General features: G+C 35.6%; 1 protein-coding gene across 2 annotated transcripts in view; it reads right to left on the bottom strand.

Annotated features, from left to right (window-relative positions):
- The window catches only part of ATG3 (autophagy related 3), a 49430-nt gene extending 33381 nt beyond the window's left edge, over nt 1–16049 (bottom strand). The window contains exons 1-5 of one of the 2 annotated variants that reach the window (XM_057696339.1): nt 15556–16049; nt 12787–12828; nt 8792–8841; nt 6003–6073; nt 4550–4657 (exon numbers count right to left, since the gene is read on the bottom strand). In XM_057696339.1, the coding sequence (XP_057552322.1) occupies nt 4550–4657; nt 6003–6073; nt 8792–8841; nt 12787–12828; nt 15556–15627 (343 nt within the window). In that variant the 5' untranslated portion in view covers nt 15628–16049. The remainder of the gene's footprint in view (nt 1–4549; nt 4658–6002; nt 6074–8791; nt 8842–12786; nt 12829–15555) is intronic. The other variant, XM_057696338.1, reaches the window with a different exon arrangement.
- Between the last annotated feature and the right edge of the window lie 21 nt (nt 16050–16070).

Genomic DNA, 16070 nt, shown 5'->3' with positions numbered 1-16070 from the left:
ACTGTTACAGCTTTGCACCTTTGGATTTCCATTTATTTTGGTCTTTACAAAATTCTTTTAATGGAAAAAATTTCAATTCCCTGGAAGACTATAAAAGGCATCTGGAACAGTTTTTTGCTCAAAAAGATAAAAAGTTTTGGGAAGATGGAATTATGAAGTTTTCTGAAAAATGGTAGAAGGTAGTGGAACAAAAGGGTGAATATGTTGTTCAATAAAGTTCTTGGTGAAAATGAAAAATATGTCTTATTTTTACTTAAAAACTGAAGGCACTTTTTGGCCAACCAAATATTTACATTTAAACACGTACTGACATTTTCTCAACAAGATACTTGTTATATTAAATATGCTATTTGCTTCAGAAATCCAGGACATTCAGAGGTAGTAACATATCAGGTTTATAAGGGACTTTCTATTACTGTTTCTATATCTTTTTTAATACTTACAAACACTATTCTGTAAGGTAGTCATGGTAATGATTTCCCTATAGAAAAATGAAGTCTCCAGAGAAAGAAAGTAACTTGCATGAATTTCACAGACAGTTACATGAAGAAACTAGGTTTCAAATCCACACCAGCTTTTTGGTTCAATGCTGTCTACTGCACCTAATTAACTACCTTGGAACTTACTTATCTCAATGAAGGTGACATTAAGCAGATGGCAGCATCATAAGTCAGTTAAATAATATTTCTAATTCAGAATACCCATCAGTATTCTCAATTAAATCGTTCATCAACCTTAAAGGACTGGGACAGGGAGGGTGGGGGGGAGTCGAGGGAGGGAGGGAATACGGGGATATGTGTATAAATACAGATGATTGAACTTGGTGTACCTCAAAAAATAAATAAATAAATAAAATGAGGAAAAAAAATTGTTCATCAACAAGGACGAGAAATATTAAAGAAAAAATAAAAAACCCCTAAATACAAAGAAAGTATGCTTTTGCTCCTTTGTTAATCTTCTAAAGCTTTGATATATCTGTTCAATATATCCAAACCAAAGAATGACTCAATTTCACAAACAGAAAATGCTACAATCCATAGCTCTAGCATAAATCTTTTACTTCACAGCAGTTTTTCTAGAAATCATTTTATAATAGGTGTGATTATTTTATAACAGTAAAGCCCAAATATTAACGTAATGAATGGCTATTACAAAACAATTCACTGAATCTACTACATAGAAACAAAGAAAATAAGCCTCTTCAATCTGTCTAAATATAATGTAGCTGTATGCCACTAAACCAGACTCTTCTAAAAGCAGGACATAATGGCAAAGAAAAAGAAAGCTCAAATGATTCTAATGAAGGTAATACTCTATAAGGCTGTGATGGTTAATTTCATACATCAACTTCGGTAGGTTACTGTGTCCCACAGTAGTTTGATCAAATAGCAGCCTAGATGTTGCTGTGAAGGTATTTTTAGATGTGCTTAATATTTAAATCAGTATACGCAGAGTAAAGCAGACTACCCTCCATAATGTGGGTGAGCCTCATTCAATCAGTTGAAGGCCTTAAGAGAAAAAGACTGAGTGCTCTAGAAGAATTAATTCTGCCTCAAGACTGCCCTCAGACTCCAGCTGCAGCAATCAACTGGTCCCTGAGTCTTCAGGCTACTGGCCAGCCTGCTCTATACATTTCAGAATTGTTAGCTCCCACAATCATGTAAGCCAATTCCTCAAAACAAACCTCTCTATATTTATATCCATGGTTTCTCTGGAGACCCATGACTAATACAAGGGCTAACAGAAATAAAAGAAACCTGAGAGAAGAAAAGCAGGGATGAAGGAAAGGGAACTGAGGTGAATAAAGAACCAGGTACCTGGCCTTGTGAGTCAGTTAGAAGCACTCTTTAATCCAAATGAGCATATAGTTTAAATCTAAAATTCTAAGGGTATCTCTCATAAACATTACATAGAATTTATTATGTACACCAAATTAACCGAAGTATAATACTATGTTGTTTTCCATATACGAAAATGATGCTACTTGTCTTCTGTCAACAGGGCAAACATTCCTTTAGCTGCAGAATTTCTGTAATAGATTTCTGTCAATCCAATCATTCTGGCACCTGCTTATCTCTGTGATGAATGCCTTTGTAAATATGCACCTGCATTTTGGGATAGGGATTATGCAATACAACACAACTAGACAAGTGAGAAACTCACTAACTTGACATCAGAAACACGGTGCTGTAACCAATGGCTCTACTCAGTCAACTGGCAATTTCCTACAGATGTGCTACCCACATCTTCCAGTCACATGAAGACTAAAACAGAGCAGCTAAAAGATTTTGGAAAGACCCAGGGAAAAACAGGGGGGGAAAAAATCTAACAGCACTACTCAGTGGGGAAAAGAGGATGATTTTTGAAATTATTTTAAGAAGCTGTTCAACTTGCTATTTTCTCTAGGCCTTGACATAACAACATTCAACTCATTAAGGAACAAAAGAGCTTCAAATCAAGGAGCTCAAGTCCTGAATCTGTTTTCATATCATCATAAGGAAACAGATGGCAGTAAACTCAGAGTAGAGGAGAATGAGGTACTTTTTCCTGTGCAGATTATTTAGCTCTCTGACTACTGCAGTGAGTCTCAACTGAGAGCAGCAATTTTGCCCCTCATAAAATATCTGGCAATGTCTAGAGGCTTTTCTTGTTATCACAACTGAGAGACTGTGACCGGCATCTAGTGGGTAGAGCCCAGAGATAGTGTTAAACATTCTGCAATGCACAGGAAATGCTATGACAAAGAACTACACAGCCCAACATGTTAGTAGTGCTAAGACTGGGAAACCCTGCTCTACTACTACATTTGATATACCTCCTATTCTCTAGGAGTTAGAGGGAGAAAACTTGTTTTTAGTATCCTAGATTTAAACTCAGAACATATTTTCTTTATTAAAAGTAAGTCATACATGCAAGATGGCTAACAAACACATGAAAAGATGCTCAACATCACTAATCATTAGAGAAATGCAAGTCAAAGCCACAATGAGGTATCACTTCACACCAGTCAGAATGACCATCATCAAAAAATCTAGAAATAATAAATGCTGGAGAGGGTGCAGAGAAAAGGGAACCCTCCTGCACTGCTGGGAATGTAAATTGGTACAGCCACTATGGAAAACAGTATGGAGGTTCCTCAAAAAACTAAAAATGGAACTACCATATGACCCAGCAATCCCACTACTGGGCATATACCCTGAGAAAACCATAATCCAAAAAGAAACATGTACCACAATGTTCACTGTAGCACTATTTACAATAGCCAGGACATGGAAGCAACCTAAATGCCCATCAACAGATAAATGGATAAAGAAGATGTGGCACATATATACAATGGAATATTACTCGGCCATAAAAAGGAATGAAATTGAGTTATTTGTAGTGAGGTGGATGGATCTAGAGACTGTCATACAGAGCGAAGTAAGCCAGAAAGAGAAAAACAAATATTGTATGCTCATATATATGGAATCTAAAAAAATGGTGCTGATGAACCCAGTGACAGGGCAAGAATAAAGATGCAGCTGTAGAGAACGGACTTGATGACATGGGGTGGGGGGGCCGAAGGGGAAGCTAGGACGAAATGAGAGAGTAGCACTGACATACATACATTACCAAATGTAAAATAGATAGCTAGTGGGAAGCTGCTGCATAACACAGGGAGATCAACTCGATGATGGGTGATGACTTAGAGGGCTGGGATAGGGAGGGTGAGAGGGAGTTGCGGGAAGGGAGGGGATATGGGGATATATGTATAAATACAGTTGACTCACTTTGGTGTACAGCAAAAACTGGCACAATAGTGTAAAGCAATTATATTCCAATAAAGAGCTTACAAAAAAAAAAAGTAAGTCATAAATGGTAGTTAGCTATAGTAGCATGTAATAATATGCATTTACACAGTTACATAAACATAGTGGCAAAATAGATTTTAATGACTTGGAATGAAAAAAAAATCAGAGTTCCAAACAACTGACGGAAACATACTCTTATGAAAGATCTAAATTTAATCAATTCCTTTAACAAAAAATCATTGAACAACTTCTATATCAGATATGACAGATGCTGAAGATTCAACAATGAATCTCTCCTTCATTAAACCTACAATCCTTACAATCCTTTTGGTAATCATTCAACAAATAACTATTAAATATTTTAATAGGTCTCTGAGTAAAATAAATATGAACACGTCATGGTTTCTGTCCTAAAAGCTTGTCATCCAACAATGGAATGACACATAAATAAAGGATTCTAAAGCAAAGTCGTATGCATACTCAATATTTCTAATTGGCTTTTTTCTTTCTTTAGAAATAAAGAAAATAATATGGATATTTTCAAATTGCTACTAAAGTAGCGGTGCTATAGAAATCTGGTATACTCCAGGGGCATTTTTTCTAATTTGTCCTCCTGCTTCTTTTCAGGTAAAAGTCTAGTGGGACAAAACTGTACCTTAAGTAGCTTTTTTTTTTTTAAAATCAAGGCTGTTATAAAAGATTGTAAAGGAGTTTAAAACAATTTAAACTAAATACATGCCATTCTAGTCTCCTCTTACCTGTATTATGATAAGTATCTACCCAACCCCCATCACCATCATCTTCTTCGATGATAGCTTCCAATTCATCTGAATATTCCATCTGTTTGCACCGCTTGTAGCATGGTACTATTAAAAACAATGGCAAAAACAGTTACTAGGACAATCTGATTTCTATAAATCCATTAAAAAAAACCAAAAGTTTATTCCATAAAATATATTTCTACCACCAAAATATTAGATGAATATTACATTTTACTTCTATTAAGAGTACTTAAGAGTTACATTCAACCCACAGACATAATTATTTGACCACACTTATCTTTCCCTAAATAGCTTTGTGAGAAGACAAATACAAAGGTTCTACTGGGAATGCTCTAAGTATTCTCTACCCTGATGATCTGTGAAGATCAACAAAGCTGAAGTCAGAGACGACACTGTTCAACCTCAGGCTAATGAGTAATATTTTAATAGCTTTACTCTCACAACATGGAGCCACCACCTGTCATACTCGGAGGTGGTAGAGGTGACCTCTGGTTTGCAATGCTAAAGTAACTTTCAATATGTATTTCATAATTCATATTTAAGCTCCAACTATTCATAATGGATAAACCAGTGTAAAGTTCACTAACCTGCTAAACTTTACTCTCTTATACAAATTGGTGCCAAGTTTTTCATATAGCAAATGCATCGATTAACAGGTATTATAATTCATATAAGCCTAAAATTGAAAAATTATAAGGTAAAAACATTACAACGTGGGGTCAACAAAATGCTATTAATCTCCTGATTTTTTTTTTTAAAAACAAGCAAGATATAAACAACCAGTCCTATCAAAAAATATACTGTAGGAAAAAAAAACCTGATGATTTGTACATGTTTTCCCTTTGCTATAATGAACAAATTAGGACAGAAATCAATGTATTGTTATGTGATTAGATAGGGCCTATAACAAACTTTTGCTGTTGTTTTCAAACCAGCTTCATAAATAACTTCATAAATACCTGTTTCAGAAACATTTCTGTGCCTACAGGCAATCTTTCAATGACACAATGGATAACAAAACCTCTAGCTTTGAGATTTTAGATATCAAAGAGTATCAATTATACTTTTCATGAAAAATTTAACTCTAAAGAATTAGATTAAAATAGCTAAAAAAAGATTATGATTGTGAAGTTCACTTAAAAAGCCCAATGAGAAGAAAGTCCAATTTTGCTTAAAGCCCTTTTCCTTCATATATTAAAACTAGACTTTTTAGCAAAAAGAAATAACAAAAAGGAAGGAGATAAAATCAAGCATGGAAAAAAATACTCTAGCCATAGAAAATCCACAGTTTCATTAAATTTCCAAATTTCTGTCTGAGAGAAGCTATAAGTACAGCTTTAAACACAAATCAGGATCAGTAAGTGCTAAGGTTTTTTAAAAATATAACTCTTTGTGCAAAATTTACTAATGTATACAACATAATTCTTACCATTTTTGGTGACCAAAAATTGTTTGCCTGATGGCAGGTAAGCTTTCACTTTCAATTCTTCTCCTGTAGCCCTTTAAAATGAATGAAAAGCACCAAAATACAAAAAAAATTTTTAAAGGCAAAAACAGAAGATATCACAAGTTAATCTCAACACTACACGATCTACAACCCTGAGAAAACTATTTTAGGATTTGTTTGGGAAGGATGCCATAGTGACATATGCCAGGGCAATGAAGAGCACAGCAATACTGTAAGTGAAATGTACTAAGAGATGCAGACAAACCAAGAGAATCTGGATTAAATATTAGACAAAAAGGTAGAATAATACAAAACTGTATTATGCAACTATTATGTTTGCCTCTAAACAAAAATGATATTCAGATTTTTAATCTTAAAGTAGTGCTCATCTTAAGGCCAAAAGGAGGCAGAAAAATAGCTACATGACATTACATAACAAAGTAGGTGGTTGACGAGATCCACATTCCTACCACTGTATTAAAATTGGAACTAAGAGATAAAAGATGCTTTGAATCACAAGATGATAATGTTGAGAATAATAATGATTGTAACAAACAAAAAAAACTTTTATTCAGTGCTTATTAAGTATAGGACCTAGAATTCTAACATGCATTATTTTTATGTAATTCTCAGAAATCTAAAAGTAAGTAATATTAATAGCCCCATTTTATAAGTATACAATAGCTTAAAGAAGTCAGGTTGCCCACAATCACAAAACCAGAAAGTGGAAGAGCCAAGTGACTCCTGCTCTTGAATGCTGCTCCCTCTGTGGGTCAGAGCCAGCTATAACATCTTTGATTTTGGGGGGTTACTCTGGAATATCCCACTAAGAATTTGTTCAAAGATTCTTCTGTGGGTCACCTAGGGGAACTGTCAGAGCTGGAGTGGCATGTGGTATCTGTCACAAATATAAATGAGCATAAATCTGGAGTTCTGCTGCCTTCTTAAGCTTCAGTCTAAACTTCAAACCACAGATTTGAGAATAAGATAAAGCCAGGAAATGCCCTGAAACCATTCGGCAGGCTTCTAGGATTCTCTAGACCATTCCCAAGTCTCAAATTCAAAATGCCATGGTAATGCCTAAAGTTCTGAGGGAAGATGATATAATACCCTCAAGATGGCACCTGTAAATATGAACATATGGCATAGAAATGGTCTGTTTCTACCACTGATTTAAAATGAATTGTTCCTTTGGCTCCAACAGTTTGGCCGGAAGTATAGATGTTGGAGTGTGATATAACTGAGTTCTAAGTTACAATGAAATTATTTAAACCATCACAATTCATGAAGTGGAACTATAAACTACTACCTGCTAAAAGAAGATCCTGTCCATATACACTAACCCTTATAACAATACTATAAGTTTTGTAACTAAACTAATAAGACAACTAAGGGCTACAACAAAAAAATCTGAATAAAGAAAGTGTATATCAATCACACATGTATTGAAGAAAATCCTAATTTAGTTCTTTTTCCATAAAATGACTATTATTTTAAATGTTATATACCTATATGACCTAAAGTATATATACATTGTAGACCAGAACGTAGCTAAATATAGTTTTAACAATTTAGGGAGGAAAAAAGTCTAAATCAGAACTTCTATGATATGAACACAATTTAAAATATGGAACAGAAATACAAATAGGAAAGACAAGGACATAAAAATAAATAACCTGACATTTCAGCCTTTCTTGGTGCATAAAAAATGTTCTACAAGATAAAGAGCAATTGATAAAAAGCAGTAAGAACCATTTTGGGTATGTAATAAATATAAAAATTAAGGGTAATAGAATAGACCACAGATGAAAGAGTTCCAACTGTGATTTTAAATAGTTTATTTAAGCTCTTTGGATATTAAGGAAAACATAATCAATTAGAACCTTATTAATTCTAGAATCCCTGCTCCCAAATCAAAACTTTACCTTTCAACTACAATTGAAAAAGTGTCACTGAGGGAAAAACAGTATGCAACTAGTTGAACCAGTCATATCCAAACAAGATGATAATTCCAAACAATTCTAACCTAATTAAAATAGTCTGCCAGTATTGAGATCAATTTTTCAGCTACTGTCAGGTGGTTTTATCATTAAGTACTCAAAGTAACAAAACTGAATTTGTTTTAAAACATTCTATTAATTATTCAGATATTTTAAAAATACATTATGAGAACTGCTGGTTGCTTAAATTACAATTAAAAAAAAGTTAATGAGGAAAATAAAATTGGAAGTCTGTTATGAGTAGATTTTCAATTAAGACCTTACTTGGCGTTATGAATCTCTCAACTTTTGAGCTAATTCCTAAAAAGGGGAGAAACTTTTGAACCTTAAGGAAGGTCTCATGGTAAAGAACCATAAGACTCTGCAAAATTTTACATTTATTAATGTCATAAAAAATTCAATACTTTTTAATTTGAAAAATAAGCTCATCAAACTTATTAAACTTTTGAAAATTATTTTTTAAAAAGACCCACCATAAGAACAGACCTAGACACTGCAAAGAAAGGGAATACGGGCAAAGGAAATAAGGCATTTCCCTCAAAAATCTCTACATTTTGTGCTAACAGAGCAACACAAAACAGGTATAACGCTCAATTTTTCTTCATTTATTTTACTTGGAGCAACGCTGGAAAACTATTTAACAGAAAAATCTACTAGAGGAGGGTTAAACTGGTCATTCTAATTTTCATGCATGACTCTATTTTGTAAACTGCCATAATTATGAAGTAATATCTTTTATAAACTTTCTACTCCTCACTCAAGGGTACTTACCATTGCCATGTTGGACAGTGGTGGACTAAGTGATCTCCAGCTGCCACAAACTATTCAAGATTTAGAAGGAACAGGAAAAAGGGAAAAAAGAAAAATTGAACATCATTGAATGTAAGGTGGCAAAATACCAAAGGGATCACCCTGTGTAAGCTTGATTCAAAATAATCAATTAAAATGCAAACAGCACCAACTTGCTCTACCGGCCTGAAGATTTATTTTTGTTTAGTAAAACTACAAAATTTTTAACATCCATAAAAATGCAAATTAATTTTGAAAGAAAAAATATTGAGTGCTGTTAATTTCTTTATTCAATTTTAATCACTGGATTAGATAATGTCGAAAGCATACAGTACCATGAAACAAATAAAGGTAACACAACAGGATTTTAAAATGCCAAAACCACTTTATGGATGAATAAAATGTAGAGAGATTCTTGCTAACGGTGGAAAACTCAGCAAAGATCTTTGAAAAAATTACTAAATAAATACAGGTCTATGATGTAGGAATAGTTTATTACATCACAGTGCAGTTTTTCTTCCTCATTTTTTAAAAAATTTAAGTAACATCTAATTTTGAAAGCTTTTTCACAGTATGAAAGGAATCATTAATAAAAGTGAGAAATGTACTGCCAAACAATGGGGAAACAGAAGCTTGTGGATTGAATCGGAAAACACCAAAACAATTAAGAAATTGAATCCTCTAACAAACCCTGGACTTTCTGATCAGGCTGAACTTTGCACAAGTTTTTGTTTTTCTTCACAAATGAAAAACAGACTTAGGAAGAAACAGTTTAACCTTCTGAGAATTTCCATTATACATGAGCATGGACTGACCTTATTGCAAAGACAGAAATCCTGCTTACTCTTGAGAGCAAAAAATGAAAGTCTGTTAAACATAACTGCAGTGTTCCCAACTCAAGCAATATGCACACATACTTACCCCAAATACTTCTATTTCACAACAGCCCTAACTTGAAACCATGTATTGTTCATGGGTTAATTACACAGCAAAAAATTACATTATCTTTAACCTTCTAATGTCTTTCTGAGAAAAGTATGTCTATGTATGATATTCTGTTTTAATTTGAGAGAGTAAAACTCTATGAAATAAGAATTCTGGGGACTTCTTTGGTGGCGCAGTGGTTATGAATCCGCCTGTCAACACAGAGGACATGAGTTCGAGCCCTGGTCCAGGAAGATCCCATATGCCGTGGAGCAACTAAGCCCGTGTGCCATAACTACTGAGCCCGAGTGCCATAACTACTGAAGCCCACGCACCTAGAGCCCGTGCTCCACAACAAGAGAAGCCATTGCAATGAGAAGCCCGTGTACTGTAACGAAGAGTAGCCCCCACTCACCACAACTAGAGAAAGCCTGTGTACAGCAATGAAGACTCAACACAGCCATAAATAAATAAATAAATAAATAAATATTAAAAAAAAAAATTCTTAGAGTTTCTTTTAAGAAGACAGATTAACAAGATTTAGCAGCATACTCCCAACAGTAATTTTACAAAATGTTTCTGTTCTTTTATTTAAAGAATTTCTTTACTGTTTCAAGTGATTAGGTAAGGACAAACCCAAATGAAAGCAATGCTCTCTCCCCCAAGTTTTAAGCATTTTGGGTCATTGCAACCAGATGCTACATAACTCTGTGGCTATCGGGAACTAATTCATTGCCATAAAAAAAAAGTATTCATTTAACAAAATGCAAGCAAAACAGATAATTAAAAATTTGAAAATTCTTTAATGATACTGCCTTGAGGTCACAACACTCTAATATTTTACTCCCCAGCACCTCTGGTGGCATCTACTGAAAAAATAAAAACAGTAGAAGATAAGGAAAACTGTAAAAGAACATAGAATTGCAATGATATTTAGTACATGGGTATACGTACTCTCATTAGCAGTGGCCATTATTATTATTACATGCTTCCTATGTTCAAATGAAAGATTCAAGTTTCTAAATTCTCAATATTGCTTATAGCAGCTTTCTCTTAGTGATTAAATATTGGATAAGACTAAATAACTCTAAAAAGATAGAATCAATATTGACATTCTTACAAGGAACTTTATTCTTCAAACTATCCTCTACTACTAGTACTCTACTTACTCAAGTCATATACATGTTGTACATTAAAGTATTTTTAGTCAGACAGTACCATATTAGATAATTCCTGTCCCTCTTTTTAAACATAGTACTTCCACACCTCTCAATGAAAAAAACAAAAAGATAGTTAGAGGCTGACAGCCAGAAGCCCAGAAACAGTAAGAGAAAACAAACAGATCAACTCAGTATAGTATTCATCCAAAGCATTTTGTCTTCTGATTTTTTTTCCTCTAGACGCAACCTAATCTAATTAAATCCCATAATTGTACTCTATCTCAATCCAGCATTACGTGGTTGGTACCCACCTGAGCTAGTTTTTGCCTTGCACTTCTTTAAGGGGAAAATTCATAAATCACTTCATGATAATCAATTAAGTGTAACAGTTATTCATTGTAGGATTAGCAGCTGTTTTAAAACAGCTTAATTCTATCCAATGACCACAGACTTGTATCTCTAACTCAGACTATCTATTTACCAATTAGTCATTTTCACATAGAGGAGATAAAGCCAGAGTACAAGGAAAATCGCACACTTTCATCTCTGCTCTTTATTTCAGATACTGAGTTTCAAAAGTCATGTCTAAATTATACCTGGCAAGAACATTAGTGATATACTTAAGCTCAAAACTTAGTTTTATTTGCCATTCAAGATATTAAACTCATGATGCCTAAGGTAGACTGGGTCCTTTAGAGAATGTCCAGCCAAAACCCCTCATCTTAAAGATGAGGAAACATGAGGCCTTTGCCTAAATAGCTTAATTGATTTGCCCCAGTCAGAACAGGAGACATTAGAGAAATGGATCTAGAAGGCAGGTCTTCCAGGTTTTGTCCATACCACTATGTGTCTTCACTAAAAATAAAGACAACTGTAGATAAAATTTTAGATAAAATTGTCAGTTAAGCACACCATCCTTTGAACTTACAAGGATTTGAAACTGAAGAGATTCCATCACAACTGAAAACTAAAAGATCAGTTAATTCTCTGGCTTGAGGTCTTGGAATTTACAATCAGATCACACAACATGTTTCAAAATGTTTCTTTCAAAACAATGAGTAAAGTTCCATTGTCAATGACTGGTACTTTTAAAGAAAGTTAAAGGTGAAGCTTAAATAAATAATTTGCCATTCATTAAGACTAAAAAATAAGTCTGATGTAACCATAACTATTCCTAAACTGGAGTCCAAAAATATTTTTAGACCAGAATTTATTTCTCTAAAGACAACAAAAGAAACTACCTAAAGGAAAGAGAACACTTTTATTATATAACTTTGGTGAACAAGAAAAATGATTCCTCAAAACATAATTCTATGTTAAAAGTTTAATAAAACACAACTGGCCTATAAAAAAGAGCCATTAGTTTCAGCATTAAGCAGCTTCATCATTGTATGGTTAGTAGAAAAAGCAAAAGAATGGTGAAAAAAAACAATGTTAAGTATGTAGCAATAAAATATTTTAGCTGAATACTAACAGAAAACTTAATATCCAAGCAGCAAACCAAAGTTTCCAAATGGAAAGCCATGAAAACTCACGGGTAGAAAGAAGCAAGACACAACAAACACCAGAGTCCACTGCACAGCTCAATATAATACAAATATGAGTGAAGGATAAGTGACTACAGGAATCTTTTCCATTTCCTTTCCCACCCTTATTTCTAAATAAAGAGGAACTATAGAAAAATATGAGAAATGACAAACTGAGAGGGAAGTTCCATTTTCTTTTACAGGAAGCAGAAATCCCTACAAAATTGCTAATATAGTCAAAAGGATCTAATTTTATTCAAATCAAGATTAAATTTCAAGACGTTTTCTTATAAAGCAAAAAAGCCACCCAGCTTTATGTAACCGTAGAATATAATAGCTTTATACTGATAATATCTTTAACACTCACCTCTTCTGGGGTGATAACACCTGTTTCCTTAAACTTTGATTCCTAAAGAGAATAAAAAGAATAACAGTATTACACTATCTCTCACTTTCAATTGAAAGATGTTTATGGGCAACTACTTGCCTGGTACCCATCCAGGTAATGGAGCATGTGTAAAAAAATAATCTGTCTCTGGTATCTGACCCTCAAAGAATATATAAGTGTAATAGAGGAAACTGACGTGAAAATAATTACAATGTGATCAGTGCTATATTAGAGCAAAGCTCTTTCAAAAAACATTCAAAGGTTTATACAAACATTAAACCTCAAAATAATTTTGTGAAATGCCCAAATATCATTATTTTACAGCACAGTAAAACTGTCTTAAAGATGTTTAGACATATTACAATTCAGCCAATGTCTCATTTAAATTGAGTCATATTAGAAACCAAATCTAGAAGTCCTAAATTATTTAATATTTTCCCATTATTCTCATCTCCACCAAGATATTATACAATATTCTCTCCTCGAAAGCAAGGATGTTACTTTCCAATTTTTCTAAAGCTTAAGTTATATGTAAGACTTTGTGGTAGAAACCTACAAAAATGAAGATTCATTTATGAACATTATTGATTCAACAAATACCAAATAACTACTATATGCCAAGCACTATTTAAGGTAATAGGGACATAGAGTAAATAAAACAGACCAAACTCATCCTTGTCTTCATAAGAACTTTAAACTCTAGTGCAGGCAGAAAAGCCAAACGGTAATCAATATCAGAAAGAAAAATGAGGCAGAGAGGAAACTAGTCAGGGGTGGAGAGAGAGAGATGATTATTTAAAATAGGATGGTAAGAGAACAAAGACTTCACTGATGGGTGACTACAGAGTAGAGACCTTAAGGAAAGTAATCAGCCACAAGGCTATCTGGGGGAAGAAGCATTTCAGGCAAAGGGTAGAGCAAATGCAAAACCCAAGGCAAGAGAGTGCTTGATGGATAACACAGAGGTTAGACTGGCTTTTAAGCAAAAGTGAGCAAGGGCTTTTGCTTAAAAGCCAGTATTAGATGAGATAGGACATTCTACCAAACAAGTATATAGTATATAGGCTTGAAGATCATTGTATGGGCTTTGGCTTTTACTATATATATGCCTTCCAAACCATGATTTCTCTTAATTTTACTTGCTGGGAGAAATTATTATTTCTTTCCCAATGATTTAGTTTTTTCTCCTTGTCTCTCCATGTCTAGTAGGAAACTACAAGCATTTGCTCTGTAAACCAACAGCTTGCACAGGGAAGATCAAGGAGAGGGTCATTAATTCTCCTTTCCTTATTACTAAAAATACATACTAACAAGCTAACACATCCTTTCTGTTTGGTGAACAAGCAGAATGCTTTCTCAAAACATAATCCTATGTTGTAAGTTCAATAAAACACAACTGGCCAATAAAATAGCAGTTTTATATTTTATTTAGAAGGTCTTTTACTCTTGCTTCTCTCTCCCTGAAACTAAAAAGTTTTAGTAACTGTGTATTATTTAAATGCTTAGTAAGTTAGACATGTTTATGAAAAGATGACATAATATGCAAAAGAATCACTTGATTCAAATGTCAAAATTATTTTCAATTTCAAAGTTGACTGAATAATCTTAATTAAGGTGGGTTTCACAGTAAACAAATATAAGCCTAGCAAGTGTTGGCATTCTCATTTATAAACTTTTTTTTAACTTGGACCAGCAAGGTATCATTTTAAAACCATTCTTAGAAATAAGTATTTAAAAAGTACAAGACTAACATTTCCCTTTGTCATGGAAAGGGAGCAAAGTAAAATCTTCTTAGAACACAAGAGTAACTTCTTGAATACAGAGGTACAATCATTTCCAAGGATATTTCATCCTACACTAAGATTTGTAAAATTTTAATTGAAAGCTTAAAGAAAAAAACACAAGCAAGAAATCACTATTCATTTACTATCATGGCTAGCTTTTCAGAAAGGAAAAACAGATACAATAACAAAAAAAACTTACCCTAAAAGAGTTATAAAAAAAAAAAAAAACCCAAATGCACGTCTAGAAATTCATCTTTGAAAATATGAAAATTAGTCACTGCTGTAATAGTTAATGTGTCACAATTTTCACTTTGAAATGCTGTTATTGCCAATGTAAAAAAAAATATGCATCTAGAAGGGTCAAGCTGCTCCCTACTATTGCTGTTGTCCAAGATGAACTAGTTTCAGCTATTTTAAAACTTGGGAAACGGGGGTTTTGCCTGTAAACTGGGTTCAACGGTACTGAAAGAATCTTGCTAATTTCACCTTGTCCCTCTGAAATCTAATAAGCTGCGACCTCATTCACAACTTACTATTTCGAACTCCTAATGCTAAGGGACTGACTATGAAATTTGAAAGAAAACAAGTGACAGGTCATGTTAGTACCGAACACTGATTTACGTCTTGAAGATGAGCAAGCTCTTTGTTTAAAAAGTTCAAAGGACGTGCGATGTTGGGATTCAACGTTCTAACACCCACTTAACTGAGGACCACCTTCCACCCCGAGGTACCCAGACGAGCTGAGTGCTGGCGGGCGGAGTCCGCACAGAGCTCCGCTCCGAGTTCACCCCAGAGAACAGCTAGCTGGCACCGCGGGAGGCGGCTGCACCTTTTCCCGCGTCCCACCCTTCCCAGCTTCCTGCACCGCTCCCCACCGGGCGACGCGGTGGCTCCCCCGGCGCCCGGTCCCCGGTCCCTGCAGAGCCAAGCGTAAGCCTGACAGCCCCCGGCAAGCCCGGCTTACCTTGAGGACCGGGGTCAGGTACTCAGCCACTTCCAGCGCCTTTCCCTTCACCGTGTTAATCACATTCTGCATCCTGGGGCCGGAGGAGCGGCCGGCCCCGCGACGGAGTGGAAAGGGCAGTCGGGACAAGGATCGGGAGTCAGAAGACGTCCACGCCGCCGCCTCGCCTCGGCACCCGGCCGGCGGCACCCGAGGGGACGGGACGCGACGGGACGGACGGGACGAGGGGGAGGGGCGCCCGGCGCGGTGCGCGAGGGCAGGGCGCGCGCTCCTCGCGTCCCAGGCAGCGCGCGGCGGGCCGGGCCCAGCTGTCACCTGGCCGCGAGCGAGGGCGGTGGAGCCGAGCTGGGGGGAGAAGCGGGCGCACGCGCACCCCTCGCCCTCTCGGGAGCTGTCTCCTCCGCGCGGCTTCCCTCGCGCCCCTTCCGGCTTCCCCTTCTTCCTCTCACGCTCTCGCCGTAGCTGCGCCGCCACCTGGGCCTCACGTGACACAGGACTCTCCCGACACGTGACGC

Source organism: Hippopotamus amphibius, chromosome 10, assembly GCF_030028045.1.
Source record: "Hippopotamus amphibius kiboko isolate mHipAmp2 chromosome 10, mHipAmp2.hap2, whole genome shotgun sequence".
In the NCBI taxonomy this organism is placed as follows: Eukaryota; Metazoa; Chordata; class Mammalia; order Artiodactyla; family Hippopotamidae; genus Hippopotamus; species Hippopotamus amphibius.
The sequence above is the reverse complement of the archived record's forward strand: the minus strand, read 5'-3'. Positions and strand labels throughout refer to the sequence as shown.